The sequence below is a fragment of the Cnephaeus nilssonii genome (assembly GCF_951640355.1).
Source record: "Cnephaeus nilssonii genome assembly, chromosome: 10".
Lineage (NCBI taxonomy): Eukaryota > Metazoa > Chordata > Mammalia > Chiroptera > Vespertilionidae > Cnephaeus > Cnephaeus nilssonii.
This window is the reverse complement of record NC_137081.1, coordinates 93,155,655-93,174,608: the sequence shown is the minus strand read 5'-3', so window position 1 is coordinate 93,174,608 and position 18,954 is coordinate 93,155,655. Positions and strand designations below refer to the sequence as shown.

The window sequence follows — 18,954 nt, the reverse complement described above, 5'->3', positions numbered from 1 at the left end:
AGGGTGGGGCGCGCAGCAGCAGTGGCTGTGTCCCCCACGCGGAGGCGGAGGTGGCCGCGGGCTGGGTTGGGTGGGCGGGGCAGCGGGGGGCGCCCTGCCCATTCCACCCGCCGCAGCGGGAGAGGTGGGGGGGCAGGAGAGGTGGCCGTGGCGGGAGGGAAGCCCGCCAGAAGTCTTGTAGGAATATTCCTGCCGCGGGTCCCTAGTATCCTGTATAAATAGCATCGAACGTGCCCGTGTGCCCGTTTTAACGCACAGACGTGGCAGGGAGTGCCGCACGTTGTTGGGGAGTGGGACACCCATCTTCTCCCACGGACTGTGCCCGTGAAACACGGAGTCCCCTCCTCCCCGCCGGCGCCCCGGCCCTGCGCCTCCGCCTGCGGTTGGAGCTGCGGGCGCTGTGTGGCTTCCTTCGCTGAGGCCACGGCTTTAGGCTCACCTAAGGCGCGGACCGGCTCCTGGAGGCCGAGCGCTGTTTCCTTGTCCACGTCCCCGTCGGAGGACACGGCGGCCCCTCGCCGTTGTGAATGCGCAGCGGGAAGGCGGGCACGCCGCGGCCTGCTCTCAGTGCTTTTGTGTGCGTGTCCAAAGTACAACTGCGGGCCGTGTGACAGCCATGTTTAAGCTTGAGGCACCAGCGCCCGATTTCACCTTGCCACCGGGAGTGCCTCGGCCTTCGGTCTCTCCGCGCCCTCGGGGCTGTCTTCGTTCCTGGCTCGGCCTCGGACGCTGGAGGCGGGGCCCAGGGGCGCTGTGGGTCGGTGGCAGGTTCCAGCAGAAGGTCTAGAGGCCCCACCCCGGGCTTCTCCTCGTGGCCACTGGCACCCCTCCGGGCTCGGCGTGGGCTCTGCCCCCTGCGGCCCCGCCCCCCGGGCTGGGTTAGCTCCTGCCCTGGCCTTGGGAAGCAGCTGTGTCTGCTCGGTGTGTGACTTGCTTCCCTTCCCGGAGGGCAGCCGGGCAGCCGGGCTGGAGGAGGCTGGGCTGCCGGCCACGCCCTTGAGCTCTCCGGATCCCTGCACAGGCCCATGGTGGCCGCCGCTCCCCTCCTCGCCAGGGAGGGGCGTGACTTCTGAAGCCTCCCGGGCTCGGGTGGAGGACGCCCCGGAGGTGGGTGACGGCCCCCACTGACTTGGTCCGTTCTGTCCAACCCCAATGCCTCTGCGTGCTGAGCCCCGCCCGCCCTGGGGTGCGGGCAGGTGGGTTCGGCTCAGCGCGGCTCGGCTTGCGGGAGGCCGCCAGGGAGGGGGAGGAGCACCGGTGTGCGTGCCATGCCGGGGTGGGCCCAGGAGGAGAGCGACGGGAGGAGGTGACCTGAGTCAGGCCGGGCAGAGCTCAGCCTTGGACCAGGAGGTAGAGTGGGGGGCCCTGGGCTGCCCATCGGTGCACAGCAGGGCTCGGCCATGGGGCCGGGAGGGGAGCAGCTCTGCCAGGACCCCCAGGACCCATGGGGTTAGGAAGCCCAGCTGTGCCCCGGCGAGCACCAGGCCGCCCAGGACCGGTGGGAGGGAGTGGGAGGACTGGGCCAGACAAGGCCGCCTCCTGGGGATCCTGGCTGCGCCTGGCGCAGCCGCTGTGAGGCTTGCTCCTGAGGCGGTGAGGTGGGCCGGCCTGGGCCTGGGTCCCGGAGGGGCTGCGTCTTCAGGTAATGCCGGACCCGGGAGCCCTGAGAAGTGTGGTGCCGGTGGAAGAGGCACCGAAGTGGGGACCCACCTGAGCTCCCAGCAGCGGGGCCCCCAGGAGCCTGAGGCAGGCCTGGGCCTGGGTTTTGCCTACCAGACGCCTGGACAGACAGACATATCCAGGGGGACCTCGACGGCCGAGTGGCTGTCCTGCCTGTGGGCGCCCTGAGGTGTCTGGCACTGCGTCTGCGGTCATGGCTCTGGCCACGGCCTCCTCCCTCGCGCTGAGTCTCCCGCCTCCGGTGTGAGTCAAGCCCTCTTCCTCCCTCTGGAGCCTGTCGGCTGATGGCACCACCTCCCATGTGCCCAGTGAGTCACTGAGCCACGCTGCCCATCCACTCAGGTGTCCCCGCCTCGGCTCCGGGGTCCCCGCGGCACCACCCGTGCCCCCAGAGCAGGGCAGTGGGCCCAGGCCCGCCTCAGCCTCCCCTTGCCCTCCCCCAGGGCCTGCACACCCTGCTGACGGCACTCGCCTGCTTCTCCCTCGTCTGCACGTGTGGGTGCCCGAGTGCGTGCGCGGGAGCCTCTGACCCGGGACCGTCTCTGCAGCCTGTCCGCGCCAGGGACCCCCCACACACACATACCGGCTCCCAGGACGGCCCTGGGCTGGGCCTGTGGCAGCACAAGGGCCTGGCGCTTCTCTCCCCGCCCGCCACCTGCCCTCCCTCCAGACAGGCCTGGCCTCCGTCTGCTGCGTGGTCCTGGGTCGGGGACTTGTGTCAGGCGAAGGGAATGCTCTTCAGTGGCTGCTTTACTGACCGACATTGGGTGTTAGTGTGTCTGTGACCCGGAGTCCCGTGTCTGTGACCCGGAGTCCCGTGTCTGTGACCCGGAGTCCCATGTCCAGAGACCCGGGGGTGGCACGTGGGGGCTGCACGGGCGCGTGGGTGTGAAGCTGGGAGGGCTCTGCCACGTCCTGCCGCTGCTGGGCTGGGAGGGAGCAGCCAGCGTGCTGCAGCCCCGGAGGGTGAGGGCAGGCTCCACCTGCCCGCCAGGCCCCTGCGTGCCCGCGCCCGCCCCCGGGCCCGGCAGGCCGTGGTGCTGCACAGACTGCCTGGAGGTCAGGGCCCCATGGCGCCCGCTCAGGCCAGGGTGTGCTGTAGGCTACGCTCGCAGGAAGTGGCCCAAGCTCTTCACCCTGAAGGTACACCTGGCCAGCCACGACGCTGAACGCGGTCTCGGCACCGCGCACCCGGGAGGCCGCTGTGGCAGGAGCCCAGGGGAGCGGCCCTCCCGGCGGGGTGGAAGCAGCACCAGCTGGTGCCTGGCTGGGGAAGAGCTGTGGTCGCTGCTTGGAGAGGCCGCTCAGGGCCGGCCAGTGAGTGCTGGTTCGTGCCCAGCGACCTGACACCCCTCCAGTTCCCAGAGGACCCTCCCCGCGGGCAGGGCGGCGGGAAGGTGGAGGGGGTGGGGGAAGGCTACACGGCGGGGCTGGCAGACACCAGAGGGGGGTGGCATTGCAGCAGAGTGAGCAGGATTCGGGGACCCTCACGATTTGGGGAGCCGACTCCTGGTTTGGCAAGAAGGCTGGCTCACCTGTAAGGCTGGCTGGGGCCCTCATGCTGCCCTGAAGAATCTTGGTTTTGTTTATAAATTCTTAAAACTGTTACCTTATCAAGAAGTGCTTGGAGCATATGAAAGAACTTGCGTGACGTGCGTAAGAGATACAGCGTGGCACGCCCGCGCTGGTGCCACCCGGTCCCCCGCCCAGACGCGGGCTCGCCGCGGCATGAACGTTGGTGTTCGTCACATCACACCTTTTCAGAAACAGTCTCAGCGTGTGTGTATGTGCCGCTAAGGAGTGTTTTCTTTGCTTTTTATTTTTGGAAGCTTGATAAACAGTATCGTTGTGCTCTGTTACATTTTCTTAATTTGCTTTTTTCCTGCAACCTCCTAGTCATCAAATTTACCCAAGTTGTGTGAGTGGCTGTGGTTTGTTCCTGTTTATTGCTGAGCGACCTTCGGTTGGAACCCACGTCTTCACTGCGCACGTGCGGCTGCGGCGGGCGCTGCGGCAGGAGCAGGCCTGTCCCGTCGCCCAGCGCAGAGGGTTCCCGGATGGTGTGTCATGTCCCGGGAAGACGTGTAGCAGGGAAGGGGTCCGAGTCTGGGTCTCCAGGTCACACCTGGGACCCCTTCTGCCTGCTACTTCAGTGGGGGTGGGTCCCCTTGGCCACGCCTCAGTGGCAGGAAGTAGGCATCTGTATATAATCCTACCTAATAATAGACAAATATGCAAATTGACCATACCTCCAACACACCCACAAGCCACGCCCACCATCCGATCAGAGCGAGCATGCAAATTAACCCAAACCAAGATGGCTACAGCCACAGAGAGCAAGGTTTTCCAGGTAACAGAGGAAGCCAAGCTTTCCGCCTGCCCTGGCCAGGCCTAAGCCTCCACTCAAGCTACAAAGTTTCAATTATAGAAGGTAAACAAATTCAAACAAATGGCGGCAGAATGGAGCTTGAGAGAGCAGGCCAGGGTTGCCGCCTGCAACAGGGGAAGCAAAGCTTTCCGCACACCCTGGCCGGGCCCACCTGCTTAAGGCAACAAAGTTTCAATTATAACCCCAACAGAAATGGCTGCCGGCCTCGGAGGGAGCCCCAGGCTTGGCTCCGCTCCAGGCTACAAAGTTTCAATTGTAGAAGGAAAATAAATTCCAGATACCAGGGCCTCTGCTTGGGTTGCCAGGGGGCGTGGCCGGCCTGCAAACCACCACAGGCCCCTCGCTCAGGCCGCCCCACACCCCAAGGGAACCCCCACCTGATCCGGGACACCCTTCAGGGCAAACCAGCTGGCCTCCACCCCTGTACCAAGCCTCTATCCTATCCAATAAAAGAGTAATATATAGATTGATCATCACTGCAACACACAGTATAGCTGCCCCCATGTGGTCAAAGATCCTGCCCCCATGTGGACACAAGATGGCCACCACAAGATGGCCAGCAGGAGAGGGCAGTTGGGAGGCACCCTGCCTGCAAGGGAGGGCAGTTGAGAAGGACCAGGCCTGCAAGGGAGGGCAGTTGGAGGTGATCAACCCTGCAGGAGAGGGCAGTTAGGGGTGACCAGGCCAGCAGAGGAGGGAAGTTGGGGGCAAACAGGCTGGCAGCGGAGTGGTTAGGGGGTGATCAGGCTGGCAGGCAGAAGCGGTTAGGGGCAATCAGGAAGGCAGGCAGGCAAGCAGTTGGGAGCCAGCAGTCCTGGATTATGAGAGGGATGTCCGGTGGGATCGGGCCTAAACGGGCAGTCGGACATCCCTTGAGGGGTCCCATATTGGAGAGGGTACAGGCTGGGCTGAGGGAACCCCCCTCCGTGCACGAATTTCGTGCCCCGGGCCTCTAGTCTATATATAAAGAGGTAATATGCAGATTAGCCAGGACACCTTAAGGCATCGTGACGGCTCAGGAGGAGCTGCGGGCGCAGATGGGCGGGAGGGGACTGCGTGCCGCCCTCAGCCCCAGTGGACACACACCAGGGGCGGGGGCGTGCTCCGAGCGGCCGCGGCACAGCTCAGAGCACGCCCCCCCATGGGTGGCAGCAGCGGCCAGAGCAAAGCAGCCCGGGTGCCAGGTGCCTGGTGGCGGCGGCGGCCGGAGCGAAGGCACCAGGGTCCTGGGTGCCACAGGGAAGCCGGTGCTGGCAGCCAGGGGAAGGAAGGCCTACTCTTGTGTGAATCTTCATGCATCGGGCCTCTAGTCTCTCCATATGTTCTTTAACCCTGTTTTCTTGTTTTCTTTTAGTTTTTCCAGGTACAGTTTGTACGCCTACTTAAAGACAAATAATAGTTCCCAGAGGTTATGGTGCAAGCCAGCAGGCCTGCTCACAGCCAGCCCGAGCCACGCTGCCCCTCCGAGTCCCGGGCGCCCAGCTCTGTGTCTAGCAGCTCAGTGCTGGCGGTGAAGCGCGGCGTCAGCCGTGTCCGCCCACTCTGCTGGAAGGTGAAGGTTGTTCCCAGTGCCCTTACCCGCCGTCGCATCCCCCACCTACCTGCCAGGCCGGGGATGCTCAGGTTTTTACTAAGTCAGTAATCACTACATTATAATGTCTCTAAAACCCCCTTTAGCCCTGACCGGTTTGGCTCAGTGGATAGAGCGTCGCCCTATGGACTGAAGGGTCCCAGGTTCGATTCCGGTCAAGGGCATGTACCTGGGTTGCGGGCACATCCCTAGTAGGGGGTGTGCAGGAGGCAGCTGATCGATGTTTCTCTCTCATCGATGTTTCTGACTCTCTATCCCTCCCCCTTCCTCTCCATAAAAAGTCAATAAAATACATTTTTTAGAATAAAAATTAAAAAAATAAAACCACGTTTACTTCTGAGCCTCGTGGCATACTTCATTTTTTAATGCTACATTTTGTTTTTCCTGGGCTCACCAATTGCCCTATATTTTCACTTGCTTGTTTTCTGCCTCGTTCTTAATTTTTTCACTGATTCCAAAGACCCGCCACGGGCATGGCTCTTCTCCGCAGGCGCTGTGTGAGGCTGCCCATCCGCTGCCGCCCTGACCGGCCAGCAGGAGGCGCAGTGACACCCCTCCCCCTCGAGGCTGGTGCTCCAGGCTCCTGGCTCTCCCTTTTCTGTTTCTTACCTGCTGGGTGAGATGCACACGCCAGCATCTTCCTAAAGCTGGATTCCTGGGAAGGCGTTTCCGGAGCGCTTCTCACTGGTCATGGCAGACTGCCTGCTCTCCCGTCACACTCGGTCGATACCTTGAAAGGTATGGAGTCGAGGCCATCTCCCCGCACCGGGAGCCCGTGCCCGCCGGTTTGGGGTTCGGATTATTGTTGAGGAGCTGAGTCCGCTCTGACACCAGCCCTCTCCGTGGGCCGCCGCGCTGCCAGGATCTCGCGTCTGAGCTCACGTCCCCAGGCTGGGCCCCCGAGCCATCTCCCTGAATGAATGAGGTTCTTTCCTCCCCTCCCTTCCCGGCTCTGGAAACGGTCAGCACGTGGGCTGCCTGCACGGGCAGGCCTGCTGGAGGGTGTCAGGCAGAAAGCCCCCAGCTGTGGGGACCCAGACGTCAGCGCAGGAAGAAATGTGCTCTGAGGCAGACCCCCCTGTGTGTGTGTGTGGGGGGGGCTGGTTAGCCAGTGGCAGGGCGGGGGACACCTTCGCACGTGCACAGCTGTTTGCCCGGCCCACGTCCTCGTGTCTGAGTGCGAGCACCCCCGAGAATGCCGAGCAGGTCATCCGGCGAGCCACCTGGGTGTGGGATCCGTCCTCGGGGTCTTTCCCACATCACACGTGCCCTTGCACCCCCTGGCGGCCCTTGCACCCCCAGGCAGCAGACGATAAACCAGAACAAACAGCCAGTGTGCCTGGGGACCGAGCTAATGGGCCAAAAAGCCCAGCGAGGGAGATGGAGGAGGGGCTTCTGGGCGGGGGGCGGCCAGGCCCAGGCTGTGGCCACAGTGGCTGCTGTGCAGTGGCAGCAAGTGAGCGAGGGCAGGCGGGCAGGCAAGGCGAGCGGAGGTGGGCATGTGCCCGAGCCCCCGAGGAGGGCTCCTGAGCCCGCCCGCAGGAGCAGGCGGCGCATCAGCAGGGACTGGGCTGCTGGCCCTCCCACAGGCCTGTCTGGCAGACGGGCCCAGGGCGTGGCAGTGTCCTGAGCAGAGAAGGTGTGGTGTGCCCCATCCTAACACCCTTCCTCATGGGCCAGCCCTGCTCCCCAGACGGGCAGCAACCTGGGGCGCAGCAAGGAGAGCCACCCCCCTCAGCGTCCATGTGGCAGATGGGGCGCTGTGGGGTCAGTGACGGGCTCTGGGGCTGGTCACCCCTCGCTCCACCAGGGAGGGCGAACAGGGACCCCAGGCCCATGCGCATCTCCTGCCGCCTGTCATACCCGCAGACGGCACCCTGCGGCCCTCAGCACCCAGACTCCGACAGTCAGCCGTCCTCTGGCAGCAGGGCGTCCTGTGATGGGCGTTAGGCCGCCAGCGGGGACTCGCGCCTCAGCTCAGTGTGTGGCAGGCGAGTCTTCTGCCGCCTGCGGCTGTGACTAGGGGGACCTGGGAGGGAGGCTCCCCTGTGCTGGCCCTCCAGGTCCCAGCGCCGGCCCTGGGTGCCCTACCGCAGAGCTGGCATCAGGCCTCGGGATGCAGGCAGTAGCTTCCCCCGACGCCCGGGGCCGTGTGCACAGGGGCAGCGGGGCCTGCCGACCCCTCGTGGCGGGACCTTGGGTGAGGTGGCTGCAGGGGCTGCGGCTGCCGGCAGACAGGAGGTCCGCGTGCGTGCCGGGACCTGCCCTCCGAGGTCACCTGTGGAGCCAGGCGGAGCCCATGCGGCCTTCGCTGGGGACACACCTCTGCCAGGTAACATGCACGTCCTGGTTTTGTGGGTCCAGGAAGAACCCCCACACTCATCTGTTTCCTGGTGGGGGGGGTTCTGTGTGGCGGCCTCCCTGTGGGGCCTGGGCGGGCGGGGCTGGACGTGGCAGCAGACACAGAACCTCCCGGGAACGTGCATGCATGCGTGTGTGCTTCGTGAACACACGTGTGTCTGGGCGTGTGCTCTCGGCCTCTCTAGAAGCGGTTGTGGGGTCAGTATCTATCACGGTCTCACACCTGGTCTCTGGGAGCTGGCCCGTGGTGAATTGACGCCCTGGTTGGCCCCATCGGAGGCTTCCACACTGTCCAGAGGCACCAAACCGGAGTCTGCAGGGAGCAGCCTGGCCACCCGCCACCCCGGTGCTGGGGCCACGGGCACCAGGCAGCCGCCTCGCCTCAGGGCAAGTGTCCTCTCCTGGGGCCGAAGGTGAGGCCCCTGCCCTGGGACCCCTTCTACCTGGGACCCCTCGCCCTTCCTTCTCGGTCCTGTCCCAGGGAGGCACCGTGGCCTGGCTCAGCGCACACACGGGAGCCGGCCGCCTGCCACCCACTCCCTGCCCGAGGGTGAGCTCAGAGGTCAGGGTGCAGCCACAGCTGTGCCAGGCCCGTGAGGAAGGCGTGTCTGCCGAGCGAGGCTGCCTGGGGGTCTGGCTAAGGCCTAGAGGAGGGGCCCGGGTCAGCACTGAAGGAGCGAGGGAAGAGGACCCAGACAGAGCAAGGCCCTGGGGTCCCCGGGAGCCAGGAGAGGCCAAGGGGAGGTCCCAGGAGCCAGGGAGGGACTCGGGGTGCAGGTGGCCTTCGCTCCTCTCCCAAGGGCGGCAAGAGCCACTGAAGCAGGTTCCACAGGAGCTGGGGGTTCAGGTTTGGGCCACAAGCTACTCCCTCTGGAGGGGCTGGAACAGGAGCTGCACAGGGCCCCACCCGCACTGGGTGGCGGCCTCCGCGGCACAGCACCAGCCGTGGCAGCCGGGGACTGGCTGGAGGTGGCCAGCTGCCCTGGCTGCACACCGCGGGACCCGTCTTCCTTCTGCCCGGAGCATCAGCGAGCTGCCCTTCTGGCGTGGGCCCTGCTGGGCGGGGAAGGGGTGCCCAGCCCCTAAGGAAGGTCCTCAAGAACTGCTGTCTTCCAATGTCCTGGAGGTGCCCTCCTGCGGCTAGAGCGCCTCCGTCGGTACCCCGCCTTGTCCTTGCCGTTACCCCTGGGGCCCTCTTACCCATGGTCAGACCAGGGCAATGCCAGCAGAATCCTAGGGGCTGGCACGGTTCTCAGGAAACGGCACAAATTACGGATTGTCGTTCACCCCGGGGACTGGGCTGGGCTCTGCTGGTGCGCCCCGCCCCCGCCCCTCGGGAGCCTGGGCGTGGGTGTGCCCGTGAGAGGCCCCAGCTAGTGCCCTGCTGCGTGGGCCGGTGGCGCTGAGCCTGTGCTGGGAACGGCTCTTTGAGCCACTGGTTCTAGGTGCACGGGCTCAGGGGCTCACTACTCCAGCCCAGCAGGGAAGACCAGGCTGTCCCGGGAACTGTGGCCAGTGGCAGGGCACCGAGGCAGCGCCGCGTGGTCACACGCGCCCAGGACGGTGGCTGGGTCTCTCATGTATGGCCTAAGGGTTTTGAGATCTCAGCCTAAGGGTTCGCATCAGAGGTGAAGTCTGGGGCCCACGGTGGGCCCCAGCGTCAGACAGATCAGCCCCCAATCCCCCCCGACCCCCCTCCCCCGTGTGTTCTGCACCTCACTGCCCCGTCTCGTTGCAGGAAGTTCTACTACATCACGCTGCTGCGCGACCCCGTGTCCCGCTACCTGAGCGAGTGGCGGCACGTGCAGCGCGGGGCCACCTGGAAGACCTCGCTGCACATGTGTGACGGGCGCACGCCCACGCCCGAGGAGCTGCCGCCCTGCTACGAGGGCACGGACTGGTCGGGCTGCACGCTGCAGGAGTTCATGGACTGCCCCTACAACCTGGCCAACAACCGCCAGGTGCGCATGCTGGCCGACCTGAGCCTGGTGGGCTGCTACAACCTGTCCTTCGTGCCCGAGGCCCGGCGGGCCCAGCTGCTGCTGGACAGTGCCAAGAAGAACCTGCGGGGCATGGCCTTCTTTGGCCTGACCGAGTTCCAGCGCAAGACGCAGTACCTGTTCGAGCGGACGTTCAACCTCAAGTTCATCCGGCCCTTCATGCAGTACAACAGCACCCGGGCCGGCGGCGTGGAGGTGGATGCCGACACCGTCCGGCGCATAGAGGAGCTCAACGACCTGGACGTGCAGCTCTACGACTACGCCCGAGACCTGTTCCAGCAGCGCTACCAGTACAAGCGGCAGCTGGAGCGCCGGCAGCAGCGGCTCCGGAGCCGCGAGGAGCGCCTGCTGCACCGCGCCCAGGAGGCGCCGCGGGAGGAGACAGAGGAGCCGGGCCGCGTGCCCACCGAGGACTACATGAGCCACATCATCGAGAAGTGGTAGTGGCGGCCGCAGGCCCGAGGGGCGGGGCCTCCCAGGTCCGCTCCCCGAGGGCAGGTGCGTCCAGAACCGAGACGGGGATGGGCAGTGGCCCGGTGGGGCCGGTGCTCCCGGGTTCCCAGGCCTGGGTCTGAGGAGCCCACCTGTGCCGCCCACGGGCTCGGGGGGAGCGGAGTCCTGTGGCCGTGGCAGCAGGTGGAGATGTGAAGACAAGGGACAGACCGCGGAGCCAGGAGTGGGGAGTGGCCTCTCTCTCTCTCTCTCTCTCTCTCTCTCTCTCTCTCTCTCGCGCGCGCGCGCGCACGGTAGGGTTCCTCCAGCTCGAGCCATCCTGCAGCCCTGGGCCTCCAGCCCCCTCCTTGGGCCTGCAGCCCTTGAGATGTCAGGAGGGGGCTGTTCAGCAACAGGCCCTCTGAAGCCAGGAAGACACTCTGGTCCAGCCCTGGGGCCCCGCCCCCAGCTTCCTGTTTCAGGTCAGAAGGTTGGACACACCTCCTGGCCCCACCCCCTTTCTGTCATCTCCGACAGGAGGCATGGAGCACACATCCAGGAGTGGGGAGTGGGGAGGCTGCGCCCAAGCACGGCCATTGGGGTGCCCCCCATCAGCCCAGCTCAGAGTCGGGGGGCATAGCTGAGGGCCCCTGCCCTGCCCTCCTCTGGCCCCTGGTACCTGTGAGGACTGCCTGGCCCGGAGGGCCCCCCATGTGGACGGCAGGACGGAGTGCTGGCTCTCGGGTTCCCACCTGGGCTCCCGGCATTGCCCCGCCCCCGCCCCCCCAAGGCTGGCAGGTCCTGCAAACTGCAGAGCCTGAGGCCCAAACTTGGGGTCCGGGAGTTGAGTGAGCCCCACACTGAGGAGGACCAGCACCCCGTTTCCAGGAGGCAGCAGGCGGGGTACAGGCCGCCCACGAGGGGCCAGCAAGGGCAGCAGCCTCCCAGGCAGTCCCCGCCCGCCTGCCGCCTGCCCCGGGAGTGAGGGTTCGAGCAGGAGCCTCGGCACAGGAAGCGCGGTGCCAGGTGAGGTGGCCGCCCGAGCTCAGTCCTGTCTGCTTCCTCCGCTGGCCCTCCGTCTGTCCAAAGACAGAGCAGCCGGCGGGCCGATGGGCGTGGTGCCAGTCCGGCCCAGGGCCACCCAGGTGGGCAGGCATCGGAGACCAGCACCCAGGTGACTTAGTGGCTCTTAAAGGGAAGCAGAGGACAACATGGCAGAGGGGCCTGCACCGGCGCTCAGCACGGCTGCGGGCGCAGGAGCGGACATGCGAGAGCTTGGCCTTCCGGGGCGGCCGGCTCCGCTGCAGTGGTTCCCAGGGGTGGCCGCCCGCGGGGGATGTCAGCCAGGGCCTGGTCCCGTTCCCTCGGAAACGCCCTCCTCGGTGCCCTGGCTGCATCTGGAGAGCAGCGCCCAGAGGAGGTGCAGGCAGCTCCCCCGCAGCCCTCAGGCTCTGCCTGGCACGCCCCATGCAGGCCGCCTGCTGTAGAGGAAGCGTCCTCAGGCCGACAGTCCACTCCGATGCCGAGGGCAGGGCTCCTCGGTGGCGCAGGTGGCCCCCGCAGACCCCTCTGGCGCTGAGAGGAAGCGGCACAGGGAGGGCCCCCCCCCTGCTCCCCACAGGCCCCTCCAGGGCGCCTGAGCCCGAACTCAGAACTGGAGGTGTTTAACTTGGACTGAGCAGCATTTAAAGCTTTATTTATTTATAGCTTCTTGTTTAAAAACAGTGCTGAGAAGAAATCTTTGGTTATTCATACAAAAACTGAGTTGATGGGAGACAAGTCATAATCTGTTTTTGTCGCGGGCAAGAGCGAATGTTGCTGATGAAATAAACCCTGAGGCGGAGCTGGTGTGTGTCTGTGACCGTGCCCAGGGCCTCGGTTCGTTTTCAGACGCCCCTCGGACCCAGGACCAGCCGGGGTGGAGGGGCCCGGGCCTCCGCTGCTGGGCCCCTCCCCTCGTGGCTGCTGCCCCCCAGCCCTGCTTCCCCCTCTGTGCCCTGGTCACACCCAGCACTCCGCTGTGATGAGCAGCTGCAGCTTCCTGGGTGGCCTGCTCCCTGCATCCTCCCTGTGCCCTCACCTCAGAGGGTCTCAGCAAGCGCTTGTCCTCATGGGATGCTCGGCCCCCTCCCCTCCACCTAGGGGGTCGCCCCGCCCCACCCTGCAACAGCCCCCACGCTCGCAGCTCAGGGCACTCGGGGCTCCTGGGGTGTCACCAGACTTGAGAGAAGCCTGCAGTCCCCTGGGCAGGAACCAGGCCTCGGGGACCTCAGGACGTAGAGGCGTTGGGGGGCGGGGAGGGGGAAGAACTGAGTGCAGCAGAGTGGGGGGACACTTTGCTCAGCACCTTCCTGGCCCCCAGGCCCCCTCCTCACAGCTCCTGCTCCGGTGGACCAACTCGGTCCCACCCCCTCGCTGCCCCCCACACCGTGGAGCCCTCTGTGGGGCTCACCGAAGCACCACCACCTCCTTTTCCTCTGCATCCCCGCCTCCCGCCCACCAGCCACCTCGTCAGGCAGGTGGCACGACCTTTTCTCCCAGCAGCGCAGCAGCCTCGGCCCAAGCCTGGGTCCCTGCACCAGCCTCGGGCTTAGGGGGACCCGGCTCCCGGCAGGCCAGGGGATCTGACTTCACACGGCCCTGCCCAGATCCCCCCCAGATGTGCCCTTGTTAAAGAAGCTGCTCACACCCTGACTTTGTTCCCATTTCCTCTGAAGTGGGATTGATTTTCCTCCATTTGTTCAATGTCATCGTCTCCTGGTTTGAGCCAGTGGGCCAGGGTCCCTGTGCTCTGGTGGGACCTGGCCCGGGCACTCCGCGCCCCTGCCACCGTGTCAGTAAAGCCATCAGGCCTGGCCGGGGCGGTGGGACTGCCAGCTCTCGGCTTGGGGGAGTCCCCCCACACTCTGCTGAGCCCCCGGCTCCCTTGGCCCTGCTGCCCCTGCCCCTTCCGCAGGTCCCTCTCCCCAACCCCCACAGCATGGAGGCCTGGCTCTGATTGGCCGCATGGCCATGTCCGTGCCACTGCGACTGGTCCCTCTCAGCCCATCCACGCTGTCCTCAGGCCTGACCCTGCCCAAGGCCATGGCTGCCTCCGCGGCTCTCACCACCCCCTCTAATGGGCCCATCCGCAGGGTCAGCCCTACCCTGTGGCTCATGGAACCCTGGGATTTGTCGGAAATGAACCTGGGGCTGTGGGAACACACTTTTCTCAAACGAGAGGCCTCTCCAAGGTCCTGGGAGCCAGCCTGGCCCTCCGGCAGCCTCGAGGCGGGCCCAAGGGCCCTGGAGCTGCAGGCGGCCTGGCCCTGAACAGCGAGCCTTGGAGGGGCCGCTTGCGGGGACACCGGCCGGAGGGCCTGCCCTGAAGGAAGGGCTTTGGGGGAACTGGCTTCCAGCTGGAATACTCGTTCTTTAGGAAGCCGCTGGGCCCTGCGCTCCAGGCGGGCGGGAGGCACTGCAGGGCAATCCGGAGGCAATTTCTTCAGTCAAGGGATTTAAAGATCAGGCGTCGGAGGCGCCTGCTGGCTGTCCCCCCCTCCTCCTCCCGCCCTCAGTGAAGCTCAGCCAGCCAGCATCAAGTAAGACTGCGCTAGCCCCCACCCCCACCCCCATCCCCGGCAGGTGGCTCCACACGCCCGCCTGGAGCGGGAGGAGGGAGCCTGCAGCTGCAGGAAACAGTCTGGGGAAAGCAGTGGTCCTCCCTGCTCCCTCCCCGCCATCGCTTGAACCCTGAAGGAGGAGCCTTGTGCGAGGGCGGGAGGGCGGCCCACAGGCCCTGAGGGTTACGGGCCACCTGGTCCTCCAGCCTGGATTCATGAACAAGAGGAGCAAGCATGGGCCTCAGGTCACCGCAGGTGAGGCGCGGCTGGGTTTCTGTCACTCCGCTAAAGCTCGTCCTCCTGCGTGGGCCGCACGCGCAGCCACTCCACGTGGCACTCGGCGGTCGCGGCAGCCCGCGTGGCCATCGCTGGGCGTCTGCTCCTGCCCCTCACGCCGCTCCCGCAGCTGCCGTGCGAGTGGACGGCTGTTCTGTACCTTCGGAGCTGTGAAGCGTGAATGAGTGACCCATCGGAAACAGGTGAAAACAAACGCAAAGCAAAACGGAAGGAACTGCGAAATTCATGACAGACTTTCTCAGAATGGGGAGAGCGGAGAGGGCGGACTCAGGTGGAAGAGTGGGGGAACTTCAGCTTTGGAACACGCTACATGCTACAGTTAGAAAACAAGCAAGTAGACTCGAAAAAAGATGGCGACTGGCAAGAAGGTAGGGAGGGAGAGTGTGTGGGAGTGAGGGAGCGATAGAGGAGTGGGTGGACGTGTGTGTGTGTGTGTGTGTGTGTGTGTGTGTGTGTGTGTGAGAGTGAAATAGGGACAGTTAGATCCTGCAGGTCTTCCAAGGGGCGGCCAAACCGGGCAGTCTTAGACAGCGGAGCCCCGCTGGCACCGCAAACACTCCGGAGAGGACACCGCCGGCACAGAGACCGCGCCATCTTGAAGAACAGAACTGCTCGAGACTAGGATCCTAGCCTCACCACTATCCAATCTGGTCTCAGTTGAAAACGGGGACCCTACAGCCACTCGGGTAAAAGACCTGCGACCACAGCTGCAGACCCAGAGACACCAAGACACCAAGCACCCCGACCACAGATTTCTTTTTTTTTTTTAATATATTCTATTGATTTTTTTTACAGAGAGGAAGGGAGAGGAATAGAGAGTTAGAAACATCGATGAGAGAGAAACATCGATCAGCTGCCTCTTGCACACCCCCTACTGGGGATGTGCCTTCAACCAAGGTACATGCCCTTGACCGGAATCGAACCTGGGACCCTTGAGTCCGAAGGCTGATGCTCTATCCACTGAGCCACACCGGTCAGGGCCCACAGATTTCTGTGAGTCACAAAGCCAATCTCCCTCCCTGCTGGCCCCGCAGCAGTGGCATAGGAACTGCCAGACCCTCTCCGCACAAACAGGCTTTCTGCCCACACACAGCAGCGGCAGCTCTACCTGAATTTGAGCCTTGCTGTGCAGACACGGGAAGTTTGTTTCCCGCGACCAGACTCCATGCCCAGGCAGGGAGGCTGCACTGAATTTGAACCTGGACATGCGAACTTGGGGAGTTTGTTTCCCATGACCAGACCCTGTGCCCACACAGGAGGGCGGTGCTGAATTCGAACCCGGGTGCATGGACACGGGGAGTTTGTTTCCCGCAGTGCACACCCGCGTGACCAGACCCCACATCCACACTAAGTGGCGAGCCACCTGACTTTGATTCAGTGCAAGCGCACATGGAAGGCTGTTTTCCACAGTACAGGAGTGGACCTCCTGCCAACACAGTGCGACTGAGCAACCCGGTCTCCCAGGCAGACCAGGGACCCTGAATCTCCATGAAAGAGGCAGCAAGGAGCACCAGTGACTAGACTGTTTCTCATTGCATGTGCCTGGGATCCCTGATTCCCAAGACATTCACATTAAGAGCCAGTGACTCCAATTCTTGGTGCATGTGCACACAGGGACCCTGATTCTCGGCAAGCAACAGAGACTCTGATACTCGATTCTCGGCACAGACACAGGGGGTCTCTGACTGCTGACTTGCACTAGGGGACTCTGATTTTTGGCACATGCCAATGGGTCTCTTTCAGCATGGCACAGGCAGGGTCCCTGATTCTAGGTACACATACAAGGCCACACTAAGCGCCTGTGACTCTGATCCTGGGCTAGCGTGGCTCCCACAAACCCACAGCAGCCACATGTCTTGGAGTCAGAGCTCTTCAGTGACACTTGAGGGGGGGCAAAGCTCCTACTGCACACAGCCCAGGCCCCCACAACTCAACATTTGAATCTTCTGGTGATAGTCAGAATTGGGGGACAACGAAAAAATCCCCAGAGGAAAGAAAAGGAGGAATCACCAAGAAAGGAAATAAGTGAAACGGAAGCATGTGATATGACAGAAAAAGAATTCAGAGTAATGGTCCTACAGTTCATATACCAGATGGATGAGAAAATCAACAACCTATGCAAAAATCAGGAAGAAATGAAAAGTGATATAGCTAAAATCAAAAACACAATGGAAGGTTTCAACAGTAGACTAGAAGAAGTAGAGAACCGAATTAGTGAGTTATAAGATAAGGTATAGAAACAAGCCCAATGTGAACAGCAACTGGAGAAAAAACTTAAAAAGCAGAAGCAGAGACGAAGGGAGCTTTGAGACAACGCAAAACAAAGTAACATGCATATAATAGGGCTGCCAGAAGGACAAGAAGAGCAGCAAGGATTAGAAAATTTATTTGAAGAAATAATGACAGAAAACTTCCCTGATATGAGGAAGAAAAAAGTTACAAAGTACAGAGAGTTCCAAGAAAGATGAATCCTAAAAGACCCACACCAAGACACGTCATAATTACAATGGGAAATGTTAACGACAAAGAGAGAATCTTAAAGGCTGCAAGAGACAGAGAGTTACCTACAAAGGCTCCCTCATCAGATTATCAAATGATTTCTCAGCAGAAACACATCAAGCTAGAAGGGAATGGAAGGAGGTATAGAAAGTGATGCAAAGCAAGGGACTGAATCCAAGAATACTCTATCCAGCAAGACTATCAATCAAAATTGAAGGGGAAATCAGGAGCTTCGCAGACAAAAATAAGGCTCAGGGAGTTTATCACTACCAAGCCAGCAATGCAAGAAATGCTAAAGGGAATGCTGTAAAAAGAAGAAATAAAACGGTAAGAAGGAACACAGGCACAAAAAACAGAAATGGCTACAAACAAGTACCTTTCAATAATAACTTTAAACAAAAATGGACTAAATGCTCCAATCAAAAGACATCGAGTGGCTGAATGGATAAAAAAGAATGACCCATATATATGCTGTCTACAAGAGACCCAACTCAGAACAAGGGACTCACACAGACTGAAAGTGAAGAGATGGGAAAATATCTTTCAGGCAAATGGAAATGAAAAAAAAAAGCTGGGGTAGCAATACTTATATCTCAAAGAAAAGGCCATCACAAGAGATAAGGAAGGCCACTTCATAATACTAAAGGGATCGATACAACAAGAGGATATAACCCTGGTAAACATATATGCACCCAATGCAGGAGCACCCGAATACATTAAAAAAAAAAAACTCCTGGAAGATATCAAGGGAGAGATCGACAATAATATAATCATAGTAGGGGATGTTAATACACCACTGACATCACTGGATACATCATCTAGACAAAAAGTCAGCAAAGAAACAGAAATCCTAAATGACTCACTAGATCATCTGGACCTAATTGACATCTTCAGAATATTTCACCCCCAGACCACAGAATATACGTTCATCTCAAGTGCACATGGGACATTTTCAAAAATAGACCACCTATTGGGTCAAAAGCAAAGTCTCCCCAAATTCAAGAAGATTGAAATCATACCAAGCATCTTCTCAGACCATAATGGCATAAAATTAGAAATAAACTACAATAAAAACAATCCAAAAAACTCAAACACTTGGAAGCTGAATAGCATGCTATTAAGTAATGATTGGGTTACCAATGAGATCAAAGAAGAAATTAAAAACATCCTGGAAACTAATAACAATAAAAACACAATGCAAAATCTATGGGACACAATGAAAACAGTCTTGAGAAGGAAGTTTATAGCTCTACAGGCCTACCTCAAAAGAAAAAATGGTAGTAAATCATAACTCTACATCTCAAAGAATTAGAAAGAGAGCAATAAGAAAACCCCAGAGTGAGCAGAAGGAAGGAGATAATAAAGAACAGAGCAGAAATAAATGACATAGAGACAAAAAATATATATATATATCAATGAAACCAAGAGCTGGTTCTTTGAAAGGATAAACAAGATTGATGAACCTCTAGCCAGGATCACCAAGAAGCAAAGAGGGAGGACCCAAATAAACAAAATCAGAAATGAAGGAAGTGAAATAACAACAGACCCCACAGAAATACAAAGGATTGTTAAAAAATACTATGAACAGCCGAAACCGGTTTGGCTCAGTGGATAGAGCGTCGGTCTGCAGACTGAAAGGTCCCAGGTTCGATTCCGGTCAAGGGCATGTACATTGGTTGCGGGCACATCCCCGGTGGGGGGTGTGCAGGAGGCAGCTGGTCGATGTTTCTCTCTCATCAATGTTTCTAGCTCTCTATCCCTCTCCCTTCCTCTCTGGGGAAAATCAATAAAAATATATTTTTTAAAAATACTATGAACAACTCTACTCCAACAAACTAGACAACCTGGAAGAAATGGACACATTCCTAGAAAAATACAACCTTCCAAAACTCAATCAAGAAGATTCTAAAAAACTCAATAGTCTAATAACTATGGAAGAAATTGAAGCAGTCATCCAAAAGCTCCCAGCAAACGAAAGCCCAGGGACAGATGGCTTCACAAGGGAGTTTTTACCAAACATTCAAGGAAGAACTAAAACCTATCCTCCTCAGACTATTTCAAAAAATTCAAGAGGAAGGAACACTTCCAAGCTCATTCTATGAA

General features: G+C 60.6%; 1 protein-coding gene across 1 annotated transcript in view; it reads left to right on the top strand.

Annotated features, from left to right (window-relative positions):
- Window positions 1-14,600, top strand: part of HS6ST1 (heparan sulfate 6-O-sulfotransferase 1) — a 34,910-nt gene extending 20,310 nt beyond the window's left edge. The window contains exon 2 of the mRNA XM_079781933.1: window positions 9,760-14,600. Coding sequence (XP_079638059.1) covers window positions 9,760-10,465 — 706 coding nt within the window. The 3' untranslated portion in view covers window positions 10,466-14,600. The remainder of the gene's footprint in view (window positions 1-9,759) is intronic.
- Window positions 14,601-18,954: the final 4,354 nt, after the last annotated feature.